The following is a 16,527-nucleotide window of genomic DNA, read 5'->3' on the forward strand; positions in this document are numbered from 1 at the left end:
AGGCTAAGGGAACCACCTCCAGGGAGCATGTCATCTTGTTCCTTAGGCCATCATGCGGACCTACGAGAAGAAGGCTGTCGATCTCTACATGCTGTTCAATAGCGAATTAGCCCTGGTGAACCGTGAGCTGAACAAGAAATGGCCATACCTGGAGCCATACATGGCTCAGTATTCTGGACAGGCCCACTGGGTGCGGATCCTGCGGCGACGCATCGACAGAGTCATGAATGTAAGTGTCTGGCCTCTTCTAGACTGTCTTCAGTGAGACAGCGAGTGTGCTGCTGTGTTCAGCCTGGAGGGGAGGGGTGAGTCAGACAGGGTCCTTAGAGAGTACTTATGACCAGAGACTCGGTGGGGTGAGGAGAGGGGCAGACTCAGTTATCTTGGGAAGCCATGCTTTGGTTTGCAGAGGTGGCAGGTGTGGCTAGAGGAACCAAGGTCATTTTAGTACGAGATGGGGAGGGACATAAGGCCAGCATCTGGGAAGTTAGAGTACCATAAAAATAGTTATTTATTTTTATGTGCATTGGTGTTTTGCCTGTGTAATGATGTTGGGTCCTCTGGAACTGTAGTTACAGACAATTGTGAGCTGCCATGTGGGTTCTGAGAATTGAACCCTGGGTCCTCTGGAAGAGCAGTCAGTGCTCTTAACCGCTGAGCCATCTCTCCAGCCCCATTCACCCTTCAATTTAGAAATAAACTTTTGGGGGTGACTTAGATAGGGTTTCTATTACTGCAGCAAAACACCATGACCATGGGCTGGAGAGATGGCTCATCGGTTAAGAGCACTGACTGCTCTTCCAGAGGTCCTGAGTTCAATTCCCAGCAATCACATGGTGGCTCGAAACCATCTGTAATGAGATCTGGTGCCCTCTTCTGGCCTGCAGACAGAACACTGTATACATAATAAATAAATCTAAAAAAAAAAAAAAAATCCAAACAAACAAACAAAAAACCCCACCATGACCGAAAAGCAAGTTGGGGAGGAAAGGGTTTATTTGACTTACACTTCCACATCGCTGTTTATCACTGAAGGAAGTCAGGACAGGAACTCACACAGGGCAGGATCCCGGAGGCAGGAGCTGATGCAGAGGCCATGGAGGGGAGCTGCTGACTGGTTTGCTTCCCCTGGCTTGCTCAGCCTGCTTTCTTATAGAACCCAGGGGGGGATGGCACCACACATAATGGGCTGGGCCCATTGGTCACTAAATGAGAAAATGCCTTACAGCTGGATCCCATGGAGGCATTTCCTCAGATGAGGCTCCTTCCTCTGGTGACTCTAGCTTGTGTCAAGTTGACATAAAACCACCTAGAATGGGGGTGGGGGACCCCCGAGAGGTAGGGTGAAAGCTGTTTGAGATCTTCACCTGCTGTCACCTGATTGGTTCTGAGAGAGAGTAAGGGACTCTGCAGATGACTGGGCTGGGCCTGGAATATGCTGAAGAACAAGCCCTCAGGTCCCTCTCTGTCTGATTTGCCCCTTTCTGCCCCTCTTCTTTGGGTCAGTAGTCTAAGGTATTCACCTTGAGTCTTCAGTGTGCTTTACTTCCTGTCTGTTTGGTCCCGCCCTCCTCTTAGCTCCCCAGCCTCTGTCCCTCCAGGGGCTGAGGGGTGTGCGTGTGCAAATGGACATGTGTAACAGATCTGGGTAAACAGGCTTCCCATCTGTTCCTCCCCCAGTGCCTTTCTGGCGCCCATTTCCTGCCCCATATTGGGACTGGAGAGGAGAGTGTACACACCTATCAGCAGATGGTCCAAGCCATTGATGAGCTCGTTCGAAAAACCTTCCAAGAGTGGACAGCAACGCTGGACAAGGACTGCATTCGACGGCTGGACACGCCACTCTTACGAATTAGCCTGGAGAAAGCGGGCATGCTGGATGTCAACTTTGACAAGTACAGGACCCACCCTAGCACCCCCCCCATCCTTGGTGCCCCAGTCTCCCTCTCACTGTCCCAAGGACTTAACTCCTGTCTTGGGTCCCCTCTTCCCTCCGTATCTTTTCTGCTCTCTGATTTTATTGAGACTAGTTTTGGCTGTGTAGTTAAGTCTGGCTTTGAACTTGTGATTCTTTGGCCTCAACATGGTGCTGGGATTACAGCTGTGCTCCACCACACTCAGCTGCTATCACTCCTTTTCCCACCCCTCAGATAGGGTTTCTTTGCCTAGCTCTGGCTATCCTGGAACTTGCTATATAGACCAGACTGGCTTTGAACTCAGAGACCTGCCTGCTTCTGCCTCCCAAGTGCTGGGAGTAAAGGCTTGCTATCACTTCTTAATTTTAATTTTACCTAGGTTGGAACTGAGGTCTTAGGTTCGATCCTCAGTACTGAAAAAAAAAAAATAGCTTTACAGCAGCTTTACTTGAAGAAAGAAGCAAACAGACACTAACCAACCAACCAGCCAACCAACCATGATTTTAACCAGTCACTGGAGTACTGAACTAGTGATGCCGCTGTTCTGCCACTAGATGGCTGTGGCAGCCCAGCTAAGGCATCTAAACCCTGATCCCTAGTCTGGCTCTTCCTAAGATCCGTCCTCTCCCCAACAGCTTGAAAACACCACCACCTTCATACTGTCATTTTAAAAAAGGTAACTAGTTCGTTAATTATTAAGACTATAAACCACCAGGTGTGGTGGTTCAATCCCCAAACAGGAAGCTAAGGCAGGGGAGTCTCCAGTTGAAGGCCAACCTGGGCTGCACTCAAAAAACCAAACCAAACCCCAGATGATCCCCAAATCAAACAAACTGAGCACTGTGTACATGCTAGGAACTGAGGCAGGCACAGGGGGGTGTAAAGTGGCGAGAGTCCCTGTTCCCAAGGTCGTTCTGTCAGTCGACAGTTCTCCCAAAGAGCAGAAAAAGAGCAGGGGCTGTGAGGCATGTCTTCAGGGACGTGTCTTCAGGGATGTGCACCTTCCGGTGACAGTGTTTTCCTGATCAGCAGACGGGTTTCGATGTGATTGGTGGGGCTTTCTCTTACCTCTTCTCACCTGTGTTCCGTGGTGAGCGCCAATTCCTGAGCTCCTAGGCTGTCCTTCTGGTGTTGGCTTTAGCTCAAAACACCCATATTTGTTGGACAAAATGCAGAAGGGAGATGGAGGTCCAGGGACCAGCAGGACCGTGTCTCTCCTGGACAGCTGAAGGGGCCTGACCAGGGAGGTGACACCCAGAAAGGAAGTGAGAGGATCAAGTTGGAGAGAGAGACAGCATGAGGCGGGAGGTGTGGCCATTGGTTGGGGGAATGGGAGCACTAGAAGCCACACAGATGAGGAGCGGTTAGGGAGCACGGTGTGAGGAAGAAGACAGAGGTGTGGGATAAGAGTTTGACCCGTGATCGGTGCTGTGCATCTGCTCTGGTTCTCAGTTTTGTAGCTTTGGCACACAAGTGAGCCATAAAAAAAAGCCTCATGGCTGGAGCAATGGCTCAGCAGAGGACCTGGGTTTGGTTCCCAGCACCCACACGGCAGCTCCCAACTGTCTGTAATTCCAGTTCCAGGCGCAGGACACTCTCTTCTGACCTGTGTTGGTACAAGGCACTCATGGGATGTGCATACATACATGCAGGCAAAACACTCACACACATTACATAAATAAACCTTGCCTGGCATGGTGATGCTTGCCTCTAATCCCAGCACCTGGGGAGCAGAAGTGGGTGTGTCTCTGTGAGTTCCAGGTCAGCACGGTCTACATGGGGAGTTCCAGGCCAGGCAAGTCACAAAGCAAGATCCTGTCTCAAAACAATATCTCCCCCCACCCAAAAAAACTTAAGAGTTTTAAATTGCCTCTTATGTTGATTTGAGATTCTGAAGATTAGGTCAGGGTTATATTATAACTGGTTATCTACATACTATATAAACCGATTTATAACTAGTTACATATTTATACAGACAGTTATAACTGGTTATAACATTTGCAGGCACATAATGGGGCTGAATCTCAAGATGTAGTCTCTGTTAGGCTGGACATGCCCAGAGGTGCCATGCTAGAGAGTCTCCTTAATGGACAACTATGGGCTAATATGGTGTGAGCACACTTGGCCAGTATTTGTCCTTTTTCCAGGAGGTGGCCCCGAAGCTAAAGGTACTTGCTGCCAGGCTGGTGACCGGAAGCTCTATCTCTTGAACCCGAGTGGTGGACGGAGAGGGCTGACTCCTACAAATTGTCCTCTGACCTCTACACACACACACACACACACACACACACACACACACACACAGAGTAAATAAATAAATCTATAAATAAGAAAAATTACATTCATGATGTCACCAAAACTTAAAAAAAAAGAGATTATATTCCAATCACAAAATTTTTCTGTCTTAAGTTGTTCATGTCTGAGATTTCGTCAGTCCCTTCTCCCCGATGCTCGGCTTTCTAGAAGATGGAAGGATGGGATGTCCGTGTGGTTAGGATAGATGCCTGCTGTAACTGTCTGCCGGGAACAGTCGTTTGCCCTGCATTTTATTTGTTTGTTTGTTTGTATGTGGAGCATCTGTGGAGGTCTGAGGACAGCTTGTGGAGTCGGTGCTCTCCTCTATCCTGTGGATTCAAACTCTGTGGTCAGGCTTGGTGGCAGGGGCCTTTACAGCTGAGCCATCTCCCTGACCCCTCCTGAAATGCCTTTTGTATTCTCCTTAAATTAGTGTTTCACACACACACACACACACACACACACACACACACTGGGACATTATTTATGACCTAGGTGTATCTGAGACCAGACAACAGCTAAGCATTTCTTCCAAACAGAAGTCTTCCTGTCCTCTGACAGTTGTTCTCTAGAGAACTATACGGAACCTTATATTACGTTTTGTGATTTTAGGATAAAATTGCCTCAACTCAGTAAATAATAGATAAGAAAGAAAAGTCTGAGCTGATTAAACCCATAAAGAAATCGGAGACAGTTTCAGCTCCGGAACCTCTTAGCACCCCCAGGAGTGCAGATAACTTTATCGGGCTTATCCTTCATGTTAAGGTCTGGTTTCAACCTTGATAAGCATACTTTCGAAATGTCCCTGCCGGTCCTCAGAATTACCTAACTGTAAGTCCTGGGAGCCTTCCAGTCCCTAATAGCATTTATGTGACCCTTCCAGGGCCTTTCGCACCTTATATCCCAAATATTTGAACTCTGAAACCCAAATGGGCTTTTACCACATTTTATGGCCAGACGAGCTTCACGGACTGCACTTAATGCAAACGTGTTCCAGATGTCCTGGGTGCCCTGATTGAAGAGCTGTGTTATCACCCGTGGATAGGAGGGCGGAACTTCCCCAGACCTGCCCGGGACAGGGTGCCTGCCCAGGCTTTTGTTCCCAGTCTCATGGTCTGTTCGTTCTGGGCTATCGGCACTGCCCTGGCGGCCCTCACTTTGTCTATCTCGGGAATACGTTATAAAACAGCTTTTAAAAAAGTCATCCCCCAAACGGATTTTGAAAGAAGTTATGTTTGCCAATAAAATAAAATTTGTGCTCTTGAAATGTATTGACAAAATTCTGTCGAGGCTGACCATCATTCTAAAAAAGGTTTCTTTTTTGTTGTTGTTTTGTTTTTAAACAGGCTCATTAGAGCAGCCTCAGGAGTTACTGTCCAATTTCATTCTGCTGACTGACAAAATTTGATAATTTACCTTCAAGTTATTTTTTAAAATCCTGTCAAGATGAGAAAAATGAAGAGCTATTTTGGTGTGTGATTTGCCAGTATACTTGCCCCAGGGAGCTTAACCACTCCAGTTTGAAAACATAGGAGGATATATTCGGACTGCCAGAAATGCCCTATATCCATTCAAGCCCTGCGCCCTCCCTCACGGCTGTAACACAGTTTTTGGGACAGTTGATTTTCAGCATTGACGACTGTATCGCTCGCTGCTAAGCCATGTCGTTCTGTGTTGAGACAGTAACTCCTCCTCAACTGTAGTCAGAAATATTCCTGTTTGTTTTGACTCTTTCAAAAGAGAAAGAAGCTACTCTTAGCTTTTACTACAGTGTATTATTATAATTATTCTGTTGATCTCTTACTGTGTTTAATTCCTTTTTTTTTTTTTCCTTTTTAAACATCTTCTCACTCTGTAGCCTAGGCTGGCCTAGAACTTGGTGGCAATCCTCCTGCCTCAGCCTCCTTAGTGTTAGGATTGCAGTCATGTGCCTCCAAGCCTGGCTGCACCTAATTCTTAATTGAACTTCTCATAGGTATGGATTTATAAGAAAAAAATACCACCCATGGTTTGATACCATCCAAGGTTTCGGGTGTCCAACACAGGCTTTGAAACTCTTGCATCTGGATGAGGGGCCTGAGGTAGCTCTTTCTTTGCTTGAATGATATTTTGTCATTTTGGAATTAATAATTAATATTTATTTTGTGAGCACACTGTTCATTGCCATGAATTCCTACAAATCAACTAATAAAATGCCTTCAAATAATATTTCTCCCACCCTCTAATGTGCTCTAATGCCATGGGCCTCAGTTTCTCAAAGCGGCTTCATCAATGCCTCGTCTCAAGGTCTGTTTCAGAACAGTCCTTGTGGAACTTCTGTCAGTCTCTTTTTGGTTTCTTTGAATTTTTGATCTCTTCTTCAATGCTGAGGACTAAACCCAGGACCTTGTGCCTGGGAGACAAGTTCTCTCCCACTGAACTACAGCCTCAGCCCTCTTATTTCTTCATTTATCTGTTCATTTCCTCTGACTTCCTCTTGGTTGGTTCATGCCTTTGTTTTGGTAACATTCATCCTTTGGTAGTTTTTCAAGAAATGACTCGTGGGAGTGAAGGTTCGAGTTCTTGCATGGCTGGTGACAGAGGTTTTCTGCCTCCATATTTGTGCATTTGCCTGAGGTTATAGTTCTAGGTTGAAAACAATTTTTCCGGATTTTGGCCTTTATCGCCTACTTCAAAGACAGTCATTAAATGTCTGGTGACCCTCTGTTTATTTGTATTTCAGTGAGGCTTATTCATTTTGAAGAAATTTTAACGGCTTCATAAATAATACCTATGTTAGTGGAGATTTTCCATGTTTAAAAAACAAAAACAGAGCCGGGTGGCGGTGGCGCGTGCCTTTAATCCCAGCACTCAGGACACAGAGACAAGTGGATCTCTGTGAGTTCAAAGCCAGCCAGGATTACAGAGTGAGTTCTAGGCTAGGCTCCAAAGCTACACAGAGAAACCCTGTCTTGAAAAACCAAACAAAAACAAAAACAGAAACAAATAGGATTTCAACTTCCATAGTCTCTTAAAACATGTATCACAAATAAATGAGCATTTGAAAATAATTTTATTCTTTTTGTTTGTTTGTTTTTTGTGTTTTTGAGACAGGGTTTCTCTGTGTAGCTTTGGAGCCTGTTCTGGAACTTGCTCTGTAGTAGACCAGGCTGGCCTTGAACTCACAGAGATCTGCCTGCCTCTGCTTCCCAAGTGCTGGGATTAAAGGCATCTGCTGCCACCACTCGGCAATTTTATTCTTTAAATTATTCTCCTTTTAAGGTGAAAGTAGAATTCTTTGGAAAGTTTAAGATGTGATATTGTCTTTTGTATCATTCCTTGACTGTAGAACAGACAAAAAAGTGGTGTGTGTGTGTGTATAAATTTTGAGACCGCACCCCCTGTGCCCAGGATGGCCTTGAATTTGCTATGAGGATGGCCTTGATGTCTTGATTTTCCTGCCTCTACCACACAAGTGCTGGGATGAGAAGCGCCCACCACCAGGTTGCTTGATTTTGCCCTTTACATTTAGGCCTTGAATCCATTTGAAATTTACTGTGGTATAGGGAAAATGTTACAGATTCAACTTGTGTTTTATATATTTTTAAATAGATTGCAAGCAAGTTGACCTAATCTTGTTAATTTGTTTATTTTTCTACACTGCTGGAGGTCAGCCCCAGAGCTGGGTACAGGCTAGGCAAGCATGCCGCTAGCCAAATCCCAGACGTTTATTGAGTTGCTACCTTAAATAAGAAAAAAATCGCCAAGCAAATCTCTGTTTTGGACTCACTCTTCTGACTTATCATGTGCAAGAACCAAACTGTCTTAATTATTGTCCTCTTCTTATATTATAATTATTACTCTCTTTTTAAAATTCCCAGCTGTTTTTGATGCGTATTTTTCATAAGAATTTTGTTAACATTTTTTTTTAGTTCCTAAAATAGTCACATTACTATTTTTATTAGAATATGTATTGGGTTAAACTTATAGGTTAGGTTTAGAAGAATGAACTCTTTATGATTTTGAGTATTTCTGTCCAAAAATATCACCCTCTCTTCAAATTACATCTTGCTTTTTGCTCACAAGTCACTTTTCAGTATGTTTATTTATATATATAAATAATCTCTGCTATCTTGTTCTGCTTTAATTGCCATTGCTCTTTTCCTCCATGACAATGTCTATCTGATTACAATTTTTTTTTTTTTTTTTTGTTTTTGTTTTTCGAGACAGGGTTTCTCTGTGTAGCTTTGCGCCTTTCCTGGAACTCACTTGGTAGTCCAGGCTGGCCTCGAACTCACAGAGATCCACCTGGCTCTGCCTCCCGAGTGCTGGGATTAAAGGCGTGCGCCACCACCGCCCGGCCTGATTACAATTTTTACACTAGAAAACTTTGGGGTTTTTTCCCCCAAAAATGTAAATGGATGACAGATTACTTCATAGCTAGCATCATCTAAAAATACGTCTTCAACTATTACAGTCTTTATTAACTTCAGTATATAAGAGTCAGACATCAGGCTGGAGGGATGGCTCAGCGGTTAAGAGCACTGCTTGTTCTTCCAGAGGTCCTGAGTTCAATTCCCAGCAACCACATGGTGGCTCATAACTACCTGTTATGAGATCTGGTGCCCTCTTCTGGTCTGCAGGTGTACATGCAGATAGAGCACTGTATATGTAATAAATAAATAAATCTTAAAAAAAAAAAAAAAAGAGCCAGGCATCCCAGAGGAAAGTGTATACTAATTATTTTATTTCTATTAAAAACTGGTTTTCAGTTAGAGGTGGTAGGGCACACCAGCAATCCTAGCTCTTAGGAGGATCAGGAGTTCAAGGTCATCTTTGGCTATATAGTGAGTTCAAGGCTACCTGGGGCTTCATGAGACCCTGCTTAAAAACAAATCACAAAACACAAAACAAAACCATTGTTTTTCAACAAAATTCATGCCATCAAAACTGCACAAGCTATGCTGACCTCCTGGAGGCAGAGCGCCCTAAGGATTTCTGTGGGTCTCAGCCAGTGCTTCTCAAGGTTAAGAACAGTTAACCTCAAGTTAACCTCAAACAGTTGGGTTTGAAAGAGGGGAGTACCAGGCTGGAGAGACGGCTCAGAGGTTAAGGGCACTGGTGAGCTTCCAGAGGTCCTGAGTTCAATTCCCAGCAACCACATGGTGGCTCACAACCATCTGTAATAAAATCTGGTGCCCCATCTTGGTATGCAGGGACACATGCAGGCAGAGCACTGTATACATAATAAATAAATAAATCTTAAAAACAGAAAGAAAGAGGAGAGTACCCTTGGAGATAACCTCTCTGGACGCCAATCAGGAGCAAGTATGTCAAATGGCGTACACGCACAGTGTGTGTGTGTGTGTGTGTGTGTGTGTGTGTGTGTGTGTGTGTGTGTGTGTAGTTTATCCAGATGCACACACGAATCTGAGCCAAAGGGCAGCCCAGTCCAGCCCAGTCCCAGAAATAATTCATCAGCTTTATATAGCTCACTGCAGTTCTGGCCAATTGAGCTGACTGACGCTGCATCTATTTTTATAAATATCTTATTGTTTAAAATAGTTTTCTTTTTCTTTTCTAAAAATGTATTAGAACATTAATTTTTTGTTTGTTTGTTTTGTTTTTTTCAGACAGGGTTTCTCTGTTGTAGTTTTGGTGCCTGTCCTGGATCTCGCTCTGTAGATCAAAGGTTGACTTTGAACTCACAGAGATCTGCCTGGCTCTGCCTCTCAATTGCTGAGGTTCGCACCACCACCGCCTGGCTGAATATTAATTTTTTAAATTATAATTTTATGTGTATAAGTGTTCATATGTATGCATCTGAGGTCAGAAGAAAGTATTGGATCCCCTGAAACTGGAGCTGCAGAGGGTTGCTACCTGCCATGTGGGTGCTGGGAGTTGAACTGAGTCCTCTGGAAGAGCATCCAGTACTCTTAACCACTGAGCTATCTCTGCTGCCCTAAGAACAGTTTTTATTATAAAATATATCACACACAGAGAGACATACTTAAAAATTGCGTGTTCAGTTTAACAAATAGCTATATAAAGCACACACCCCTTGCTGCTACTATTTCAGTGGAGGAGACCATTGCTAGTAGTGTAGAAGTTACCTCCTCAGTTTTTTCAATAGGAGTTGGTGATGATGTAAACAATGTAGGTGTTTGTAGAAGAATTGACCTTCTGAGTGGGTGTGAGGTGCACACCTTTAATCCCAGCACTAGTGAAGCAGAGGCAAGCTGATCTCTGTGAGTTCGAGGCCAGCCTGGTCTACATAGTGAGTTCCAGGACACCTAGAGCTGCTACATAGTAAGACCCTGTCTTTAATAAAAAGGAAAAAAAAAAAAAAAGGAATTGACTCTGCCGGCCTGTCTTGAAGTCAGAAAATGTAGCCATATGAGGTCCATATTCCTATATGGTGACAACTGTGGTTCTAGCCCTTTAGATGGAGTTCGTCTTCTAGTTTTAGATATAAATAATGCCATTTATCATGGCATTGGAGTTACACATTCCTTGGAGAGAACTGAATTTCTGAGTTTTGCTTTATAAAAAAACAGAGTTAGTAATGGGTAGGACATTGGAAAGTGAGGCCGTGGGAAGGCATGCACACAGTCCTTGGTCCATGGGTAGGTGTGGGTAGTGCTCTTCCTTGGTGCTCCTCCTGGGTGCCGTCCTCCTGGGTGCCGTCCTCCTGTGTGCCGTCCTCCTGTGTGTTCCTCCTGTGTGCCGTCCTCCTGTGTGCCGTCCTCCTGTGTGTCCTCCTGTGTCCTCCTGTGTCCTCCTGTGTCCTCCTGTGTGCCGTCCTCCTGTGTGCTGTCCTCCTGTGTGCCGTCCTCCTGTGTGCTGTCCTCCTGTGTGCCGTCCTCCTGTGTCCTCCTGTGTGCCGTCCTCCTGTGTGCCGTCCTCCTGTGTCCTCCTGTGTCCTCCTGTGTGTCCTCCTGTGTCCTCCTGTGTGCCGTCCTCCTGTGTCCTCCTGTGTGCCGTCCTCCTGTGTGCCGTCCTCCTGTGTCCTCCTGTGTGCCGTCCTCCTGTGTCCTCCTGTGTGCCGTCCTCCTGTGTCCTCCTGTGTCCTCCTGTGTCCTCCTGTGTGCCGTCCTCCTGTGTCCTCCTGTGTCCTCCTGTGTGTCCTCCTGTGTCCTCCTGTGTGCCGTCCTCCTGTGTGTCCTCCTGTGTGTCCTCCTGTGTGTCCTCCTGTGTCCTCCTGTGTGCTGTCCTCCTGTGTCCTCCTGTGTCCTCCTGTGTCCTCCTGTGTCCTCCTGTGTCCTCCTGTGTGCTGTCCTCCTGTGTCCTCCTGTGTGCCGTCCTCCTGTGTCCTCCTGTGTGCCGTCCTCCTGTGTGCCGTCCTCCTGTGTGTCCTCCTGTGTGCCGTCCTCCTGTGTGCCGTCCTCCTGTGTGCTGTCCTCCTGTGTGTCCTCCTGTGTGTTCCTCCTGTGTGCCGTCCTCCTGTGTCCTCCTGTGTCCTCCTGTGTCCTCCTGTGTGCCGTCCTCCTGTGTGCCGTCCTCCTGTGTGCCGTCCTCCTGTGTGTCCTCCTGTGTGTCCTCCTGTGTGCCGTCCTCCTGTGTCCTCCTGTGTGCTGTCCTCCTGTGTGCTCCTGTGTGCCGTCCTCCTGTGTGCCGTCCTCCTGTGTGTCCTCCTGTGTGTCCTCCTGTGTGCCGTCCTCCTGTGTCCTCCTGTGTGCTGTCCTCCTGTGTGCTCCTGTGTGCCGTCCTCCTGTGTCCTCCTGTGTGCTGTCCTCCTGTGTGCCGTCCTCCTGTGTGCTGTCCTCCTGTGTCCTCCTGTGTCCTCCTGTGTCCTCCTGTGTGTCCTCCTGTGTCCTCCTGTGTGCCGTCCTCCTGTGTCCTCCTGTGTGCCGTCCTCCTGTGTGCTGTCCTCCTGTGTCCTCCTGTGTCCTCCTGTGTGCCGTCCTCCTGTGTCCTCCTGTGTGCTCCTGTGTGCCGTCCTCCTGTGTCCTCCTGTGTGCTGTCCTCCTGTGTGCCGTCCTCCTGTGTGCCGTCCTCCTGTGTGCCGTCCTCCTGTGTGCCGTCCTCCTGTGTGCCGTCCTCCTGTGTGCCGTCCTCCTGTGTGCCGTCCTCCTGTGTCCTCCTGTGTGTCCTCCTGTGTGCCGTCCTCCTGTGTGCCGTCCTCCTGTGTCCTCCTGTGTGCCGTCCTCCTGTGTCCTCCTGTGTCCTCCTGTGTGCCGTCCTCCTGTGTGCCGTCCTCCTGTGTGCCGTCCTCCTGTGTCCTCCTGTGTGCTGTCCTCCTGTGTGCCGTCCTCCTGTGTGCCGTCCTCCTGTGTGCTGTCCTCCTGTGTGCCGTCCTCCTGTGTGCTGTCCTCCTGTGTGCTGTCCTCCTGTGTCCTCCTGTGTGCCGTCCTCCTGTGTCCTCCTGTGTCCTCCTGTGTCCTCCTGTGTGCCGTCCTCCTGTGTGCTGTCCTCCTGGGTGCTGTCTTCCTGTCTGATGTCTTCCTGTGTGCTGTTCTTCCTGGGGTGGTCCTCTTCCTGGGGTGGTCCTCTTCCTGGGGTGGTCCTCTTCCTGGGGTGGTCCTCTTCCTGGAGTGGTCCTCCTCCTGGGGTGGTCCTCTTCCTGGGGTGGTCCTCTTCCTGGGGTGGTCCTCTTCCTGGGGTGGTCCTCTTCCTGGGGTGGTCCTCTTCCTGGGGTGGTCCTCCTCCTGGGGTGGTCCTCTTCCTGGGGTGGTCCTCTTCCTGGGGTGGTCCTCTTCCTGGGGTGGTCCTCCTCCTGGGGTGGTCCTCTTCCTGGGGTGGTCCTCTTCCTGGGGTGGTCCTCCTCCTGGGGTGGTCCTCTTCCTGGGGTGGTCCTCTTCCTGGGGTGGTCCTCTTCCTTGGATGCTCTATCCTCAGACAGGAGCTCCAAGTCTTGCGATGATTCCTCTGTCTGTGGACACATTGGGTTTGCGGCACCTGTGAGACAAGCTGGGGAGAGATGTCTCTGGGCAGCTGGACACATAGAGCTCAGCTGGGTAGATTGGGGAATTGATCAGCTTTCAGAGGCAACCGAAGCCATGAGAGTGGGTTAGTCAACCTGGAGGAATTACTGGAGATGAAGAACCTTCCGGTTCCCCATTCAAGGGGACTAGAGAGGTAGCAGATTCCTTACTGTGTTCCAGTGAAATGAGCCTCAAGACTGTAGAGAGGACAGATTGTAAGTAAAGAGATCACAGGAGAGAACTGTGGGGAAGAGTGAGTCTGAGGAAAGGGGCGTATTCAGAAAGTGGAGGATTCACCATTGTATTAAAACCAGTGGAGAGAAGCTGGAGAAATGGTCTAGTGGTAAAGATCACTGGCTGCTTTTCCAGAGAAACCTGGGTTCAGTTCTCAGCACCCACATGGAGTCTCACAACTATCTGTAACTATAGTTCTAGCGGATCCAGTGCTCCCTTCTGGCTTTCCAGAGGTGGTACGTAGATGTACATGTAGACAAAACAGCCATATACACAAAATAAGATAAAAGTATATTTTTAAAAGTCTACAAAAAAGGTTGGGGACGATAAGACCAAGAAGCTACAAAGTCTCCTTTGTTGTAGCTGTGGGAATTCTTGGTGAGTTCTCTAAGAGGTGTGGGTGGAGCAGAGGAAGGGTTGGGAGTGGGGTGCCTACCTTTGGGATGAGAATGATGGAGAAGGGGTGGTGGTGGCCCACGCCTTTAATCCCATCCCTCGGGAGACAGAGGTAGGTGGATCTTTGTGAGTTCGAGGCCAGCCTGGGCTACAGAGCAAGATCCAGGACAGGCTCCAAAGCTACACAGAGAAACCCTGTCTCAGAAAAAAAAAAAAAAGTGGGCAGAGGTGGTACCTGGAGGACAGTAGGAATCAAGGGAGTGTTGTTTTTAGTATATTCTCTTTTGAAAGGACAGAGTTTGGCCGTATTCCAGTGGTGGGAAGGAAGTGGTATGTTGAGGGAACTGTAGGCAGAGTGTAGCTCCTGAGGGAGAACAGAGCCCCAGGGAGCTTCAATACCAAGGAGAAGGAATTTACAGTCATAAATGAATGTGCAGGGAGCCTCATCATGGGACAGGTCAGTTCACACATTCTGCTGCGGGAAGCAGATGGAGTTCTCACCTGATGACTTTCCCCTGGGAGAGACCAGCTTGGGGAAGAGTGGGATTTCAGATAGTGCCTTGAAGACAGATAATTGTTAAAGATTTCTCGCCAATCTGTAGGCTGCAGCTTTGCTCAAATGATGGTGTCTTTTCTGTATGGAAACTGTATCTTCATAAGGTCGTAGTTATTAATTGTTGATCTCAATGCCTTTGCTGTTAGCATACTGTTCAGAAAGGCCTTTCGTGACCTCAAGCCTATTCCCCTGTTCTGCCAGATTCAGGGCATCTGATTTTTTTTTTTTTTTTAAAGATTTATTTATTATGTATACAGTGTTCTGTCTGCATGTACCCCTACAGGCCAGAAGAGGGCACCAGATCTCATTACAAGTGGTTGAGCCACCATGTGGTTGCTGGGAATTGAACTCAGAACCTCTGGAAGAACAGTCGGTGCTCTTAACCACTGAGCCATCTCTCCAGCCCAGGGCGTCTGATCTTATGGTGAGGTTTGTGATCCATTTGGAGTTGAGTTTTGTGCAGGATGGTAGACACGGATCTGTTTTCATTCTTCTCCATTCAGCCGTCCAGTTTAACCAGCACCATTAGTTGAAGATGCTTTTTTTTTCTCCAGTGTCTATTTTTTTCTTTTTAAACATCAGTAATGGGCTGGAGAGATGGCTCAGGGGTTAAGAGCACTGACTCTTCTTCCAGAGGACCCGAGTTCAATTCCCAGCACCCACATGGCAGCTCACACCTGTCTTTAACTCCAGTTTCAGGGGATCCTGACACCCATGGCCAAAATCAGCTATCAGCCAGGCATGGTGGCAACACTCCTTTAGTCCCAGCACCCAGGAGGCAGAGGCTGGTGGATCTATGAGTTCAAGGCCAGCCTGATCAACATAATGAGTTCCAGGACAGCCAGGGCTACACAGAAACCCTGTCTCAAAAAACAAACAAATGAACAAATAAGCTGTCTGTAGGTGTCTGGAGTGATGTCCAGTCTTCAGTGTTATTCCATCGATTGAAATGTCTGTTTCCATGCCCATACCACAGTGTTTTTTGTTACTATCCTTTGTAATACAACTTGAAATCTGGATGAAGAGAGTAAGAGAGCACTCTGGGAAAGACTCGGGCTGTAGCCTGGCGTGCCCTGGCAGGCCTCGGGGAAGAATTCAGAGTGAGGCTGGACTAATCTGTGGTTTTCATCAGCGTTGCTCAGCTGCGTTCACATGACTTAGCCTGGAGGAAAATAGACTTCAACCCCCACCCCCCACCCCTCCTGGAACTTGAAATGTCTATAGGCCAGGCTATAGGCTAGTCTCAAACTTGCAGTCGATATGCCGGCCTTTGCCTCCCGAGTGCTGGACTTAAAGGCGTGCACTAACATGGCTGGCTTGTGTTGGAGTTTTTGTGAGATATTAGCCTGAAGACAAAAGAGTGAAGATTGCTAATAGAGTGGCTGAGATGAGGGGCTGGGACTGAGGGCTGTCAGCTCAGTGGAGTTAGCATGGACCAGACCCTGGAAAGTGGCTTCCATTCCCAGCATAGAGAACAAATAAAAAACACAAAGAAAAGTCAGCAGGGTCAGCGAGGGGAGTGAACAGGACGGAAGTAAAAATCACCACCTGAAGGTTTTCGTGAAGTCAGAGAGCCGGTGGTTTGGATAAACTTGAAACCAGTGCTGGTGAGGCAGAGAGGAAGCTGGACGCAGCCTGCAGAGGAGCTGTGAAGGATCCCTGGGTGTGGCAGAGGAATGGCCGACTGATTGGAAAGGGGATCTCGGTAGACAGGAGGCAAAGGACACTCGGGACTCTCATGCTTTGGGATGTCATTAATAAGTGAAATTAATTTTTATATTCAACACAGCATTCCCTCTAACACAACATAAAATTATAAATAGGGTATTTTCTATTTTTTCTCTAGAAATTTTTTTCTCTAGAGAAGGTCTTCTCTAACTTATACCCCTGTGCCCCCTTTTTCCTGTTTTCTGTTCATTTTACTTTTTCCTTGTTTGGATTTTTGAGTTCTTTTGCCATCATTTTGAACTTTGTGAGTACCAAGGGTAAAAACCTAAACAAGCAAGCAAGCAGCCAGAAGAGAGCCAAAGGTCTGCTTGGCATACACATGAAAAATAACAAAACTGTCACGCAATGAAAGAGAACTCATAAGAGAGAACAGGACACGAGCGTCACTCTAGCACCTGGACATGGTGATGTGCGCCCCTAACCCCACCACTTGGGAGATGGAGGCAGGAATATCAGGAGTTCAAGGTCATCCTCAGTGAGTTCAAGGCCAGCCTGGGTA

At 47.3% G+C, this 16,527-nt stretch overlaps 1 protein-coding gene across 1 annotated transcript in view; it reads left to right on the plus strand.

Annotated features, from left to right (window-relative positions):
* Dnah2 (dynein axonemal heavy chain 2) overlaps positions 1-16,527 on the plus strand; it is a 115,743-nt gene that overhangs the window by 25,685 nt on the left and 73,531 nt on the right. Inside the window, 2 exon segments of the mRNA XM_052757667.1 lie at positions 47-229; positions 1,681-1,895. Of these exon segments, the coding sequence (XP_052613627.1) occupies positions 47-229; positions 1,681-1,895 (398 nt within the window).

The sequence above is a fragment of the Peromyscus californicus genome, unplaced genomic scaffold, assembly GCF_007827085.1.
Source record: "Peromyscus californicus insignis strain IS unplaced genomic scaffold, ASM782708v3 Scaffold_3__1_contigs__length_106647218, whole genome shotgun sequence".
In the NCBI taxonomy this organism is placed as follows: Eukaryota; Metazoa; Chordata; class Mammalia; order Rodentia; family Cricetidae; genus Peromyscus; species Peromyscus californicus.